General features: G+C 35.0%; 1 protein-coding gene across 1 annotated transcript in view; it reads right to left on the bottom strand.

The window, feature by feature from the left end:
- Window positions 1–17637, bottom strand: part of LOC108367519 (protein sickie-like) — a 305357-nt gene that overhangs the window by 77360 nt on the left and 210360 nt on the right. Inside the window, exons 4-6 of the mRNA XM_017622151.1 lie at window positions 10657–10787; window positions 3993–4101; window positions 2138–3796 (exon numbers count right to left, since the gene is read on the bottom strand). Of these exons, the coding sequence (XP_017477640.1) occupies window positions 2138–3796; window positions 3993–4101; window positions 10657–10787 (1899 nt within the window). The remainder of the gene's footprint in view (window positions 1–2137; window positions 3797–3992; window positions 4102–10656; window positions 10788–17637) is intronic.

Below are 17637 nucleotides of genomic sequence, written 5' to 3'. Positions count from 1 at the left end.
ATGGTGGCACACTGGCGGGAATGAAAGGTGAATGTGTAGAGATTTTGGATAACTTCGCCGCTGGAAATAAGCGCAAAAAAGTGGTATTCATTTCAGTATACGACACTAAATTAAGACAAGGAAATCTACTCTATTATCGGATTTTTTTGGAAAAGTTTCTAGGTTGCAAACTTGTTATGTGACCTCACGACCAAGAAAATCTACTTTAGTGGGAAATTCTAAGTCAAAATGCTCAATACGTGTTCCCTCTTTTCAATTTCAGATGTGTACAATAATTAATAGACGGTTCAAAGATGAAGTATAGAGCGGCAGCTGGCCTCGTATTAACATTAATATCGATTAACGGCCAAGTGATCGGTATCGGCATCTCTGCAATAGGTACATAACCTCCAAGTTTTCTGAAGAAGGCTAACCAAGCGAATTCATTATATGGCCTTTATAGCTCTCTTCCAACGCTGCTAATTACTCAGAATGCGGGAAATGTTCGATGCAATAGAGGACCTTAAACATACCCTGGCCCCTTGTTTAGCTATTCAAATGAAAAATTAGAAAACCATTAGGGCTGACGTGAACTTACTCACTGATAACCTAGGTTAGGTTAGGTAAGGTATCGGTAGTTGTCACTCCGCCAAGACCGGCAGAGAGACACACTTAGGCCAATTTGACCCATTATGATGTCACTATAAACGAGCTCTTGCTCCTTTCTCTTAGTTTCCCAAATGATAGAATTATCGTGTAACCTTAATGTATCGTTGAAGGTCGCGGACGCCCACAGAGTCGAGATCAGCTAAACACCGAAAAGCATGTTCCTTAAAAGTACCAAGTCTTGACTTTGCCAGAGCGGGACTGTGGCAGAGACAGTGTTGTACACTCTCCACCTTCTCCTTGTTCCTGCAGGCACGACAGAAATCGTTAGCGGGGCAACACATTTGCCTAGCATGCGCTCCCATTAGGCAGTGTCCTGTAATTATACCCACAACTGTGCTAAAAATGGGGAGGTTGATTTGTATAAGAGTTTCGGATCGTTTTTCATTAATGTTTTGTAACGGAACATGTTGGTTTTTTCGCCCATTCGAGCGCTTAGTTCCATGAGCGCAGTTTCCCGGTAGTCAACTGTGCCCGGGTACCCATACCACGTTAATGGTGACTTTCCCGGCAAGCTCGTTCAAGGTACTTCTGCATTCGGCAACCACTTCGGAGGAAGTGTTACTGAACTGTAATGATATTCTGCGAGAATAAAAAGTATATACATAGCTCCAAATTCAGCCTGAACAACGCTGCAGTGGTCAGGGAGGCGCCTGCTTAGGTTTAGCGAGAGATCTTTAGAGTACATTCCGCTTCCAGAAACAGAAATTTGAACTAATGTTGCGTTGTAGCTAGCCTGATATCTACCGTAAAGGTCGGTAGGGAGAAGATTCAAACACTATCCAGAGCCATACTTGGAGTAGAGGGGAGGACACCCTCGTGATTAGCATAGTTTCCACCCTTTGTACCCGGTCCAATACGTCTCTGTAAGTGGAGTTTTCTAGAGCCGGCCAACATAGAGTGATCCCGTAGAAAGGAATCGCTCGGAAAACCGCTGTATACATCCAGTGTATTATGTGTGGTATCAGACCCCATCGTTTCCCTACCGATACTTTACAGGCGTATAAGGCGGTAACGGTTTCCTGGATCGTTCCGTAAGGTTCCGCTTCCAGTCCAACTTCCTGTCGAGAATTAAACCGAGATAATTAACATCGGCGGAGAGCGCATCCCTTGGGAACGTCGGTCTGCAAGGTCGTACTCCTTAGAACTAGAAATGCTTCTATTAACATATGTCCGGAACTCGTTGTGGGGGATACATCCATATTTTTTTCAGATATGTTTATATTTCTTTCAAATATAATGAACTCTATATTTCCAGACCAATGACTATTTAGTTTTTTAAAGCTAACAAAAACGTTTCAGTAACCAAAGAAATTTACCTTAATACGTCATATGTAGATATTTTCAATCAGAACGGGATGAGGGACAAATTTTTATAAACTGGATGACATAAATCGTATTTCATATACATACATATATAATTGCTTTTCAATTCCTCACACAAATTTCTTAAGTCTAGTTAAATGGTAAAAGCAAAATCTCTTGGACTTACCGCTCTTCGATGGTTGTCGGTAACTGCGTTCTCGCTCGCATCATGCTTAGGAAATGTTTCGTATGCGCCGCCGCACTCATGCCGCCAACACCACCCACACCCATACCATGATGTCCAACACTACCACTACCCTCCGAGAGGTAGCCATTATCTATGTCATGGTATCGCCTCGCTGTTGCGGCTGCGCGTTGCGCCAAGCGCGCCGTAGCGCTAACCCTTAACGAATCACCGTCGCTGCAGTAACCTTGACTGATTTCTGTTTCAATAAAGTCAGCAACATAATTGTGAGCGCCACCGCCACGTAGGCCGCGTGTGGGCAACGTAACATGCGAATTATAACCACGCAGCAGCGGTGGCATAGGCAGCAAACTGGTCGGTCTCTTCTCCTCGTAAATGGTATCGATTCTCGAAGGTATCGTATGGAACTTGGATGCACTTGGATGTTGGTGATGGTGTGGCGTATCGGGCGATTGCGGTAGGCCGCGCAGTGGAGAACGTTGCGGCGAAGTGAGTATGCCGGGGCCGGCATTGTATTCCAGCTTGCGTGAAGGTGTATTGGCGGATGGTGAAGTAGTGGATTTGGGTGGCGGCAGGCGACTGTTATTTATGTATGTAGCATGCTCTTGTTGTTGTTGCTGCTGCTGTTGCTGATTGTAGTAGGCTTGCTGCTGTTGTTGATATTGTTGTTGACGTTGCTGTTGCAGCTGAAGGTGTTGCTGCTGTTGCTGTGATATGTTTGCTGTGTTGGCGTAATATGGTGGCTTGCTGCCCGGTTCCGGCAATATCGGTACCGGTTTGACGATATGTGGTTGGTGCTGCTGTGTTTCCTTGGATTTTGTCGTCTCGCCAGATATGTTTGTATGCATGCTTGATATGTCACTCTTTTCACGTTTCAGCATTTCATGCTGCGAATTGGAATTGCTCATGCCACGTCCACGATTATCAACGCTACCACTGCCAACAACAACACCCAAAGGCGGTTGCGGCAACTTGCTAGTGCCCTTGATGGCAGCAATCGGCTTGGGAAGACCAGTGTTTGAACCATTTGGGCTGCAGAGTCCTTTCGTGGGCGGCACTATCAGCGAGGATTTCGAATCAGACTTGGAATTGAGTGAGCCTTTCGATGAAGATTTCGCTGAATTCTTTTCGCTGACGCGGGGCAGTGAGTTTTTCGTGCGACTCAAAGTCGAATTTTTGCTATCGCCACTCATATCTTCTTTATTCAGCGAACGCGCTGGACTTTTCTCCTTTTTGTCGAGCTTACTGGATTTCGTCTGTTCTTTCTTCAACTGTGCGGCCATTAATTTTGATTGTTTTGTATTGACCTTGCCCTTGCCGGAGGTAACACTGACCGTTGGTGGCTTGATCTGTGATATGTGGCCATCGTTGAGGCTCAGCGAAGAGTCTGAGCGCTCGGAACGTGCTGAGGAGAAACCCGACGAGGATGAGGTACGCTTTGATTGAGCCTGCATTTTAGTGGTTGCAGCATTGACGGCGTTCTGCTGCTGTTGCTTTTCCTTATTAAATAACTTCAGTTTGTCAAGCATTGAGTGCTTTTGTTGTGGGTGCGCAGCAGTTGCCACATTGGCGGCTGCTGGTAAACCACTTGGTGGCGGTATGCCGCTCGGGTGGGTCGGTTTAGCTGTTGGTGGACGTAAGCTGCGGGAAAGAAAAGAGGTATGTAGGGAGAGAGGGTTAATCAAGATTTTTTTTCGACAAATTAAAGTCCTTAAATTCGCCATAAAGTGGTATAAAATGTTATGTCTTTAGGTATTTTTGGGAAATAAACTTTATAAGAATATAGTTTTAGAATCCTAAACTTTGTTGTGGATATTTTGTAGCAATTGTCACTTACCCATTATTGTTGCCAGTTTTAAGACTTTGTATTGTATGATTGCTGGTTGGTGGACTATTCGGCCGCCCGCTATTGAAATCAGCGCCGCTTTTGCCCAAACCCGGTATGGCTGAAAAAAGTGATATTTTTTAGCTCGAAATAAAACATTTTTTTTTTTTTTAGCTAGGAAACTATGAAAAAATTTGTATTTAGATATGTAAATATTAGGGCTGTGCGATTAATTGATTACTCAAAATTTTAATTAATCATAAAGTAAATAACTCAATTATTCGATTAATTGGAAATTATGATTACTCAAAAGTTCAGTTACTCGAGTAATCAAGATTTTTGATTAACCAAAAACAAAAATATTTGAGTAATTTGCTTTATGATTAATCAACATTTCGAGTAAAATGAGTAATCAACATTTCAACTCTTTACATATGTATGAAGTAGCTAAAGTTCCTTGATACTTTGAAAACAACGTTTCTGTTTTCAAAAATTAAAACAAAAAAATTTTTTCATATACAGAATGTAAAAAAGAAAATAAGCATTTTCCAAAGCAAACTCTTTTAACGAGCAAAATTATTTTTTTTGAGTAATCATATTTCAAGTAACTCGATTAATCATCGTTTTGAGTAATCAAAATCTTGATTACTCGAGTAATTGATTAACCGAATAATTGATTAACCAACTTGCTCGAGTAATCGAATAATCGCACAGCCCTAGTAAATATATATTTTTTTTAAATAATTTAAAAAAAAAATAAGTGGTCGAAAAACTTTTAGTAATTGTTGACTGGTGTATAATAAAATTTTACTATCCAGTTTCAACTCTTATGAAATTTTACGAAAAAATTAAAAATCTCAAAATCGCCAAATTACTTAAGAGCCATTTTTTCAAATACATTTCTTCAAAACACAATTTAGAGAAAATGCGCCTAAAACTTTTAGATCCAAGAAGAGCGATTTTTTTTTTTTTTAAAAAAATCCAAAATAAAATATAACAGTTTTTTTTTCTAAATCAACAATAGCACTTTTAGTTACGAAAAAAACTTTTTGCATGCAAAAAGTTTAAAGAAGATTATTTTCTGTACTTGTTTTATGGTCATTTTCTTCCTCTAACCATATTTCAAGATCTGGGTCAATATGCAAAGTACACTTAAGACATTTTAATTTATTTTGTTTTTTTTTTTAACGTTAAGCTTCTTCTACATATGTATATGTAAATTACAACCAGCAATGTCGCGAACAAGCTTTGTCATATGTAAACTTCAGCATTAATTTACGACACTTGCTACAGCGACTTGTCAACACCCCTTCAACTATTTTCATTTTATTTTTTATGTATACACATTTCCACGCACAGTTTGGAGCGCCAAAAACAAGTGGACATTAATTTAAATTAAATGCGTGCGATTTAAAGTCAGCTACACACAAATGTACATATGTACACATATTCTTACGAACCAGCCAATGGCTTGAACGCCGATTTATGCCAGGACTCGGCATACCGGCATTCAAGTACTGCGGTATTTACAGTGCCTCACAACTAAAATCGTGCAGCCAAAAAAAATTTTTGTTATTATTCACAAAGTTTTTATGTTAAATAGTTAAGGTCTAACTTAAGCTATAGATGATAAAAAGTAGAGAGTTTCCACCTGTTTGAAAATTGCAGTTTATGTAAATTGGCAAGATAAAGTAAATATTGCAATAGGGCCATCAAAAGAAAGAGTTTAAGATGGCTTACAGCCGAAAAATTTATGTGTTTAAATTTTTTTATTTAATTTAATTAATAAGGTAAATTGCAAGATGCAATTTGGGTATAAAACTAAAAATGTTGCCGCCTGTTTGAAAAATGTTATTCATTTAAATTGATAAAATAAATGAAATATGGCAATACTGGTGTTAAACTAAAGAGGTTTAAGAAAATTACTGTGGTAAATTTTTCTTGAAGCGGGTTGCCACCTATTTGAAAAATTTAATTCAGTTAAACTAAAAAGATAAGGTAAATGTTGAAGTATTACACCTTTGAGGAAAGTGCTTGAAAATAAGACTCGAGCTATAAGATTATAAATTTAATTACCAGGAGAAAGCCGATACTCTACCTACTTTCTAAAACCCCATTTATAAAAAATAAAGAATGCTTCATAAATCGAAAATTTGTTTGAAAATATTTCTTTATAAAGCTCTTTAAATCTATTTTATTTTTTTTTATGAAGTTGCTTTAAGAGTTTTGAGAGGGAGTAAAAAACAAAAAAAAAAAAAAAATACTTTTAAGGCGCAGTGAAGCACGCCGGGTATTTGCTAGTTTTTTTTTTATAAAAATATGGTTCATAGTAAAACAAACACCATACAAATCAAAAATTCCAAACATTGTACAAAAACTGGGAAAATTCGGCGAAATTTTCTATCATTTTCATGAAAATTTTCAACTTTTTGATCAGATTTTTTTAGAAATATTTCGGGTATGCAGCCCTTTAAATTTTAGTCGAATAAAGTACAAGTTTCGAATAGCTAAAAATTATTGTTAATTTTTGAGATTTTTTTTTTTTTTTTGGTGTACGATTTAGCAATGAGCCACTGTATGTAGTACATACTTGTAATCGCGCTAGGAATTTCGTTGTGGGAACATTGAAGCGTTACAACTGTCATGCAACAAGAAGATATGCGTTAATTAATTTTCGAAACACGCGCCTACGCAACATCCATACATATGTGCATAAGTATGTATATTTATAGACATCTTTTTATGTAGATATGTATGCATGCCGACTGCCCTTAGAAACACCAGGCCTGCAAAGGAATTCACTTAGCTGGGCGAGTAGAGGGTACGTCGCTCACTGTCGACATACGAAAGTCGAAAAACCCCAAACGAATGCGGCAGAAAGAAATCAGTGACAAGCATAAATCAAAATCACAGCTTGATGTAGCGATAAACGGATAAACGTGAAATTAATTATGGATGCCCCTTTTGCTCTGATTCAATACCAGTTTGCACCAATTCCCCAAGAGGAAGTCTTTTTCGGGATATGTAAATTTTGTAAAAAAAAAATTTAACAAATACGCTGATGACAACTTCCTGGTTTTGTGGCTGTGATTTATTTAGTGTGTTAGTATGTATGTATGTATATTGTAATTAAATATAAATAAATATGTTTTAAGTAGTTGACTTCTGTCTTCTTCTTGTTATTCAAAATGCGATAATAGCTCAGCTCCTTAAACCTTTCCCCTGCAGTGAAAACTTATTTTTACTTTACTCCTAATATAGGTAAATATTTCGCCAAGATCTGAAAAATTAGTATCAATCGACAAAATTAAAACCGAGTAGAGAGATTCTAAAGAGGTGGTGCTTTTGTGGAGCAAGCTAGAAGCAAATGCTTCACGGATCGAAGACTTTTTTTTGAAGAATCACCCTGAAGATGGGGTTTCTGAGATCAGAAGAACTAGCAAAGGTAAAAATGGTAGGGATGTTAATAAAAGTTTAAATGTTTTAGAGAAACTAATTCAGAAACTCATCCCCACATTAGAAATGCTACGCTGACGATTTATATAGATAAAACCAGGCACCGATAATAACCGTTACATAGCAAGATTTATATTTTTAGATAATTGAAAAATCGTTATTTTTTGATTTTTATTTAACAAAATCATAGAACAACATAGAGAGATAGATAGAGAAAATAAAAATCAGAAAAAAACGCTTAAATTCGTTCAGAAAAATAGAAATCGAATTTTAACGGTTAAATTATGATTTTTTATTAAAAGATCATAACCGTTACGGTCCGTGGATAAAACATCGAACAATAGCTGCACCTCCCAAACATTTTGCAGAAACCAGTAGAAGCATACGAGTATCCGTAAAAAAAAACCATCACCACACATTTCGTACGCGAATAATACTTTCATTTGGACAAGTTTTCACGCGACTTTGATGTTTCTCTTTCCTCACCTTCGTACATACATATCTACAGGGTTTACCAATTTCATTAATTTGGCAGGATTTGAACCAAAAAAAATGCCATTTCCCTCAATAGAGGTGTCATATTATCGCGCTAACGCGAAATCTGCAAATTTGTAGCTCTCACAAAGACCTCATTGCAAAGCCGAAAACCACACCAACAAAATCGTCATCATCATCGCATCAAACGACAATCACAAGCCAGTAATCCCATCATTATCAAGCCCAAAATTAGAAATCCCCATGTGTGCCATTGGAAATAAAGGCTGTTGTGCGACTAAGTTTACGTACTCATTTTTATGCATTTTTCACGTACAGTATCTGGTACTTAACACCGTAACACAGCGCACTTTTCCCATGACAACATTTTATGTGCGCACATACATATCTACATTTATGTATTTATAGCTGCCCATTTCAACCACTTTGACTGGCTATTTTTACCCTTTTTCCCTGTGACTTCCGTAGAGCTACTACCGGTCTTATTGCTCACACTCGCAATCCCACAGTTGCCGCATTTTCATAGTCGTCAAGGGTTTGGGGTTTGAAGTGCTATTGTCCTCATTGGTGGTTGTCTGTCAAGCAAAAATCTCGGTCAATTTTCATTTCGTCGGTGGTCGCTTGCATCATATTTTTATTTGTATGTACTCGTATGCTTTAATCGATGTACATCATACTAATACATATATGGGGATACACTTAAGAGCATGCATATATGCATGTACATTAGGGTGGTAAACAAAAAAAAAATTATGTTGGAATCTTAATGCCCTCAACTCCATAACAAAAGAAGAATTATACCCCGGTCTTTTTATTTCGAAATAAAAAAATATTTAAAGGTGACTCAAAGTTTCTCCCTGCCTTTCTTTAAGAGACTTCCAATAATAATCCCCAATTGTTTATTTAACCATTTTTTTAAACTAACTGCTTTTTATAGGGCCCCTAAAAAACTACAAAAAAAATGTAATGGGGGGCCACAAAAAATCCTAAGTATTAAAACAATGGTAACATAAACAATTTCCGACAGTTTTCGATCGAAAAATATTGATTTTCAAGAATTCTATACCATTTCCACGAGAACTGGTTTTTCCTATATAAAATACATGGCAAATTTTGAGCGACCCCTTAATTTTTTTTTGAAATCGAAATAAAAAAAAGTTGTGGTGTGTTGTTTGATATAACTAGAACAATCTTTGGGGTTGAGAGCAATAAAATTCCGACTTTACTTTTGGACCACCCTAATGTGCATACATACATAAAAGCTCGCCATCCTCCTAAGACGAACATTTCTATTAATCTAGGCTTGAATCTCTAGAGAAATATGGCAATGGCTGAATAATAGATTGTTAACTGGATATATTTTTTTTTTGCTTTGGTTTTCTAAATGTAAGCTTGAAAGGATTTCACTTTTTTATCCTGTTGCTCGTGTGTAAACAGTAAACAGCAGTATCTAAGGCAGTTTTTTGAGGAGAAAGGGGAACATCTTGTTAGGGGTGACTTTTGCATGCGTACGAGCAGCAAACTGGTGCTGGGAGCATGAATTAAGTTTTTATTGAAAAATGTTGAGTGGATTTTTAATTAAAATTTGTGGAGCAGCTAGCAAATATTTGAAGTGAAATTGTGGTTAAAAATTTTTTTTGTGCATTTGTTTTTCAAAGTAAAACCATTTTTTTCGATGTTGCTAATCGGAAAAAGTGTACATTAGGGTGCTCCAAAAATGCAAAAGAAAAAGTAAAGTCGGAATTCAAAGTATACCCTTGTTTGTTATTTTGTAATCAAAAAAAATAGTTAGAGGTTGCTCAAAGCGCTCAAAGCTTTCCATGTGTTTTACATGGAGAAAAACACAAGTTTTCGTATAAATGGTATAAAATTCTTGAAAATCAATATTTTTCAATCAGAAAACTTTACTTCTCTGCAGGAGACTGCCAATGGTAATACCAAATGCAAAAAATTGGCGAAAAATCTTCCAAAAATGTGGTTAATAGAACGCTATCATGAGGGAACGCGAAAAGCGGCCTCAGGTTGGGTGACGGTTCTTAACCGTCTATGGCTTCTTTTTGTTTTTAAGAATTTTAAGCTACTCAAGAATGATAAACTTTGACAAAAAAAAAATTTGCAGGGAATTAAATAAAAAAAAAAACAATCTGGAAAGAGACTACCCCACAGTGTACATAACTTTGGAGTGGAAACTGGAATTTATTATTCAAAATAGTCCAGAACCTGCAGACTTTAACTGATTTCATATTTTTATTAGTGAAACCTAATAAAATTTAGAATAAATTTGACGAGCCCGATTTTTGAATTTTATTTGTTTGTGTTAAATTTTTAGTGCGAAGTGCAATTTTGAAGAAAATCGATTCCCCTGTTGCAGCAAAATGTGCAAATGTTACATAATAAAAACTATTATTTCATAAATAAAAGTATAAATGTTATAAAAAACATTTTCACCAACAATGTCAATCTTTTTATTCAGAATTTTGAGAAAAATTTTAGGTATGCAAACGTATCGGACATTCAAGTGATTAAGAATTCGTAATTATTTTTTTCGACCTTGCTCTTCTAAATTTTATCACTTTCCATTAAAAAATTTTTTTATCAAAACGAGCTTTGGACCAATTTTGAACAGTAAATTGCAGTTAAGCACCACTGTGCATGCTAGTAGAAGGCATATGGAAGTACAAAAAAAAAATGTTCCAAATACATATATATTTTTTTTTCAACTCACATGGCGTATGATTCGGTGTCGGTGGCAGTGGTCGTACTTTATCCGGCGGACAGCGCCGTTGCACCATAACGGTGGCGGGCAGTGGAATGGCAGTGCCGCCATTGGCTTTGGAGTAAGCGGACGGTATTTGTCTGCAAAGAAAGGCGAAAAAGGAAAAAAATACAAATTAATTTCAACACATACATAAATCAAATAAATATTATAAATGCGAAGTTCTTTTAAAAATATGTAAATACAGCATTACAGGTGCTTCCACATGCAATGCATGCATTTTTATTAAAAACAATCTTGTTGTCATTCTAAATATATGCGGCTCTAATTATTTTTAAACTTTTGCATTATTCATTAGTTCTTTCTTCCCACTTTAAATTTCATCAAAAACAATCTAATTTCATTTGTTTGAGTAAATATGCATGTATGTATGCATGTATGTGCATGTCATACCCCATCTTATCGGTCAATCTCTTATGCAATATGTATGTATGTTGTTAGCAGCGTTTGCGTGTGTAATTTCTTGGCATTCACCACAGTGACAGTTAAAAAATTTACGATGATTTTATTACAATCCAATTCAACGCAGTTGGCCTGCGCTGCGTTCCGTTGCGTTGCGTTGCGACACTCTCTACCAGAGTGTGTATTGCCAATTTGCATGCACTCCAACGTTTGAATGCATTCATTAAGCTGTAAAAATACTTATATGCATGGAATTGTGCAAAAATTACGGAATTATGCAAATTTGTGGCATCGCATCGTAAAAACCTGCCTAATATCGCATTAAGCGCATTTTTTGTCTTCTTGAGTTTTGCAAAAAAAAACAAATAACAGCTGTTGAGAAGATTATTTTGAGGAAATTTTTGAGTAAGGGAAGTGAGCAGTGAAGCAGTTCAAAAAGGGATTGGCATAGCTGGCGCGAGCAAAGAGTAAGCAGCCACTGTGTGATTACATCAAGTAAATAAAATTATAAGGAATTTCGGCAAAGGCGTTTAAAAATAAGGTTTACTAATTTTGCCATCTATTTGCGTCATTCAAATGGAAATTTTTGGTGCAGAAAATCTTAAAATTTATACGTAAACAGGTGATTATATTTTGAAAGCTTTAATGAAGATTTTAGTTCCAAAAGGTGGAGAGCAAAAGCAACAAAGGATTGTTAACAATAAAATATAGTTAATATATCGAGTATTTAAACAAAAATTTATTGTGATTTAAAAATACACAAGCAATTGAAACAAATAGCTTTAACCCTTTTTTAAATATTTTCATGTAATTTTTATTCAAATTGTTTGCTGTGAAATGTACAATAAGTAATTAAGTCAGCTTTGACATCATTTTAGAGCTGTGATCTCTTAATGCACGCGGAGAGACTCGTCAGCAAAAAGTTTCTGACGCAAAAGGGCTTAAGTGGCAATTTAAACTGGATTTTTTAATGGCATTCAATGAGTTATAATTTGCCACTTTCGAAAGTAGGTAAAAAATACAACAAATTCGCCTTAACCGCCTAAAGAAATCAGCTTTCTTTAATTTTAAACGGGTATTTAGTAAAATGCTCCACGTTACTTCGTAAATGTGCACATAAATGTTATAATATTTCATATTTAAAAGCTATAAGAAGAATAAGAGCTAGCGCAGTTATAAATATAGACATACAGATTTTTTTTTTTAATATTCCTAATGCTTTTCGAGCTGAATTTTCTTGTTTTGTTTCTATAAAAATACCGTCCAAGCTTTATCCAAAATCATATAGAGCAAATTTATACAAAATCTACGAAAATTTAAACTTGTTAATGTGAATCTTTAGAAAAATTTTGGGTATGCCCATGTGATTTCATTCTAATGAAGTGCAAGTTTCAAACGGCTAAAAATCCCGTAGATATTTGAGATTTTTTTTTTTTTTTTGGTGACATACTTTAAATGTTGATGAATTTTCTGTTATCTGGAAAAATAAAATAAGGGCGTAAAATTTAGATTTATAAGAAACCTTCAAAGTGGACATTTAGAATATTACCGAGGTGCTTTACAAGTGTTGCCATCCGTTTAAAAAATTAAATTCAATTAATTTAAATGAATTACTACAATATGGGCAACAATCGAAAGGGTTTTTATAAGGGTTTTAGCTCTAAACTACATGTAGGAGGGTCGCCACCCAATGCTGCTTGAGTTAAGCGAATTAGATAGTTGGAATATGTATCACAATATGGGTGTCAGGCGAAAGAGGTTTAATACGGTTTAATCCGGAAAATATTTCGAAGAGGGTTGCCACCTGTTTTAAAATTGGAATTTATATTAATCATACTCAAGTTTAAGTGTCCAACGTAAGAGTATTTAGAAATGTTCACCTTGAACATGTAGAATTTTCTGAGGTATTTTAAAACTAAATTCAAATATAATTATATTACTAGTGAACCCGCCCAAAATTGAGTTTCAAAAAGGTAAAAAGTATTTCAAATGTTAGTCGGAGTTATAAGCGATCTGAGCGCCATATTCAATCTAAAACCGTGCAGCCATTTCTTAGCGAAGGGAGGTCTCGGAGGTCAACAAATTTCAAATCACCTTATACTGATAAAAAAGTTCTTAATAAAAAAAATAAAACTACTCGCTAAGGGCTTTAATTTGATCGCCCATTCGAGAGAACTGTGCAAATTTAATGACTATCACAAAAAATGCCTTCTCATATAATATAGATACATATCGTCACCTGAAATGTAAAATAACGTAACAACATCGTCACTGAAATGCAAAAGGTCGTAACTTATAAAAAATTCAAAATTCACTTTTTGGTTGCTATGATGGATTTCATCGAATTACAACTCGTTTTATCAAAAAATAAAATGAAATAGTCACGACTTTTTCCATTTCAGTGACGATGTTGTTACGTTATTTTGCATTTCAGGTGACGATATGTACTTAGTTAGATCGGTATGACTTTTCGAAAAGGTGGTAAACTGAAGCTTTTATAAATCTGTCTCGATTCACTTCCATTTCGTGATATTTCATAAAACTTACGTGTAAGTTAACTTAATTCGACTTTTCAACAGGTGGCAGCCCTCTTACAAAGTATTTTCAAACTAGAATCTTCTTAAGTCTATTTCGTCTGACAGTGTGATACACTTCTATTTCAATAAACTCATGATGTAAGTTGAACTTTATTCTTCAAACACGTGGCAATCCTCCTTAATAAAGTTCAGAAATAAAGACTTCTCAAACCCATTTCGATTGATACCTATCCTTTAGTAATACATCCAACTTTTTAAACACGTGGCAACCCTCTTCAAACTTTCCAAATGTTCAATGGAAAGATTTCTTAATATTCATTAGTTACTCCTGAACGGGCGACTCCCGTATCTTTTAATTCATATAATTTTTGTATTAGTTAATCAAATTAGACCTTTCAAACGGGTGGTAGCCCACTTCATAAACATTTTGAAGCTAAAACCTTGTTAACTCTCCATCGTCTGACATTGCGATATGTATATATTTTTTTATAATGGATAATTTAAGTTGAATTTAATTTTTTAAACATGTGGCAACTCCACTAAATCAAGTTCAGAAATGAAGACTTTTCAAACCCCTCTCGATTGATACCCATATTTGAATGATTCATTCAACTCAGTAAATAATTCGAATTTAATTTTTTTAAACAGGTGGCTACCTTCTACCAACACAACAAAAATATTCTTGCTATTCAAACTAAAAATTTCTTAACACTCTTTCGTTTGACATCCATATTGTTTTATTTCATATAACTTATGTAAATTCGACATTTCAAGCAGGTGGCAACCTTCTTCAAAATATTTTACAGGTGGCATCCCTCCTATAGTTACGTTAAGAAATAAAGCTTTTCAAAACTATTACAATTGATACCCGATTTGTAATAATTGATTTATATTTTAAAATAATTTGATTATTTTTAAATAATTTGAATGTGTTAAAGGGTGGCAACTATTTTTCAAGTAAAACCTTATTGCATGTCATGATTTTATTATACAAATGGTTACAGTTTTATGCTTCTCATAAAATCCATTTGCCATTTGAAGGCGCAAATGGCAACTGGATTTTATGAGAAGCTATCCGCAAAGAGCCGGTCAGATCTCCTATTGTATTTCCAACCTACAAAAATCGTCTCGAAATGAAGGAGCTCCTTTGCCTAGGACGTTAATAAACTGATGGACAAAAGGACTTTAAAGTAAAGCAGGATTTCCTATTAATTTTATTTTATGCTTATTAAAGAAATACTTGAAAGTTATTAAAACAATTTGTTGTAATTTTAAACAGAAAAAGTAACCAAGCTTCTTAATTAAGAAAATCTACGAAAAACTTGCAAATCCTCATAACCCAATCCTTATTTAATAAACCACTCGTCTTCTCCGCATTGAGCTACAAATCATTTAAAAATGTCTTTGACCCCAAACATTGAACGCCAGTCGGCGGCTTGCCTCAAACCAACTATATACTTATTCGTGGAATATTTTTGCACTAAGGAAAATGTCACAACTATTTGCATATGTATGCATGCACGTAAGTACTTAAGTAGCAAATGTATCATACGTGCAAACGTGCATATTTCAATTTAATGGAACTGAAAGAAAGGTGCCAGTGCCGGTGTTGCAACTGTTGCCAAAGACCGGCAGAAGAGCTAAAAACCAGTAACAACTCCTCCGCCACAACTTCTCCATAAATAAAAAAAAAAAAAAAACTGAAAAGCGAAAACTCTTGACTGGCTTTTGTGTGCGCTCCTGATTCACTGAGCTGCGTTGCGATGGTTCGTTGCCTGCTAACTACCACTCGTGACACATGTATACATATACATATATGTGAGTCGGCATTTTGTTGCATTTGCATTTGCATTTAGGGACATTTCAACATTTCCGCACGTTTTCTATTTATGTGAAATTGCACAACTTCAACTTTTGCCGAGTCGGGAAAAAGGGGGAAAAAGCAATCCAGCATACAAATAGGCTGTGAAACAAAGAAAATTTTGCAGCGGCAGCAGCAGCAGAAGAAGGAAGGAACTGTAAAATATTTATGTGAATATGCAACATTATTTTCGACTTCCGTCAGCAGCCAGCGCAACTCCTTTTGCTGCCGATGCATTCATCAATGCTGTTGCCACTGTGACTGGAGTCCAAAAAGGCAACTCACTAAGTAATGATTTTGTCACATTTGTTTATGGCAACGGGGTTATGCATTCCCGGTAAGCACAAACAAGAAAAAATGGAGGAGAGAAGCGAGAAGTTGCAAACGCACACACTTGCATGCATAGGCATGTGTTGCAACAGCAAGAGACGGGGAAAAAACCATCTGCATATAAACAAATGCAATTGCAGTCGAAGCTTTACAACAAGTGGCAAGGCACATAGTGTTGCAAGAATGCATAAATATTAAATATTTTATATGTATATCTGCTTTTGCATGTAAGCATGTATGTAGGTGTACTCATATTTGTCATTACCCACTGCACGCATTTAAGGCTGCCAAGTGCGTAGCTGGCGCTGCTGGGTCCACCTCTTCTGCCAACTTCTGCTGCCCCTGTTACACCATAATTTACTATCACTTAATTTTATTTAGTGCGTGTGTGGGCGCAGTTTTAACGCACCTTTTTACTACTCACTTTTTTAATGAAGACTGCTCGCAAACAATGATCGGCTATGTTGCATGCGCATCGCACAAAACGTGCTAAGCTAAAGTGGGCTCTTGCAGGAGGCATTATTATCTGATACTTCTAACTAAGCACCATTTAAGAAAGCAAATCGACCTCCGTAATTGTGTTGGCTGGTCAAGACCATATTTTATAGAAGGTTGATTTACAATCGATTTTTTTTTTCAACTACATAAAAATTTGATTTTTTAAACGTTGAGTCTTCAATATGGCCCGCCTAAATATCTAATAAAACTCATTTCAGCAAACAAAATGTGGGTTGGTCTTTATAAAATAGACCAAACTTTTCAAATTGTTGCGAAAATATCGTTTTTTTTATGGAAGGCAGCCTTAATTTCCTATATAACGCTTTTATTGCTATCGATAACATTATCGATGTAGATATTTGCAGACATTGGGGCGTATTCTTGTTTTCGTACGAATCGAAAATCATGAAATATACAAAAATTTCAAATTTTCGATTCGTACGAAAACGAGAATACGCCACACTATTCGATGACAAACTCGACATATTTAGCGATGAAAATACTTTATTTATATATATCGACAAAATATTTTTTTATATTCATCTATAAAAATATTTGAATTACATAGGTATATTTGTCGATAAATATATTATATTTATGTATATCTATCGATAAAAATATTTTATTTATATTTATCTATAAAAGTATATTATTTATGTTTATCGATAAAAATAATTTATTTATATTTAGCGATAAAAGTATATTATTTATGTTTATCGATAAAAATAATTTATTTATATTTAGCGATAAAAGTATATTATTTATGTTTATCGATAAAAATAATTTATTTATATTTAGCGATAAAAGTATATTATTTATGTTTATCGATAAAAATAATTTATTTATATTTACCGATAAAAGTATCTTATTTGTATTAATAAATAAAAAATATTTTATTGATATTTAGCGATTAATTTATTTATATTTACCGATAAAAGTATCTTATTTGTATTTATCGATACAAAATATTTTATTTATATTTATTGATTTTATTCGAAAAACTAATCTGCATACACATTTACGTACATCATTCCATAACAGCATCGATAAATTATCGATAAAATTCGATAACAGTATCGATAGATATGTATAATTAACGATAAATAAGAAAACTATCTGGGCGCATATTAAAGTTTTACTTTCATATTTAATTTCACATCCATATTCATATTCAAACTTCACGTCTTTGCAGAAGCTTTCTCATGAGTCCCTTTCCTTCCTAATCTCGAGCTTATTGCTTATTCTGAGAACGCAATTGTATGTGGAAATAAGAACTTTAATAAGCTCTCGTAAAGAGCCGAG

The sequence above is a fragment of the Rhagoletis zephyria genome, unplaced genomic scaffold (assembly GCF_001687245.7).
Source record: "Rhagoletis zephyria isolate East Lansing unplaced genomic scaffold, Rhagoletis_zephyria_1.1 Rzeph_scaffold_00046, whole genome shotgun sequence".
Taxonomy (NCBI): Eukaryota; Metazoa; Arthropoda; class Insecta; order Diptera; family Tephritidae; genus Rhagoletis; species Rhagoletis zephyria.
This window is presented reverse-complemented; position numbering and strand designations above follow the sequence as displayed.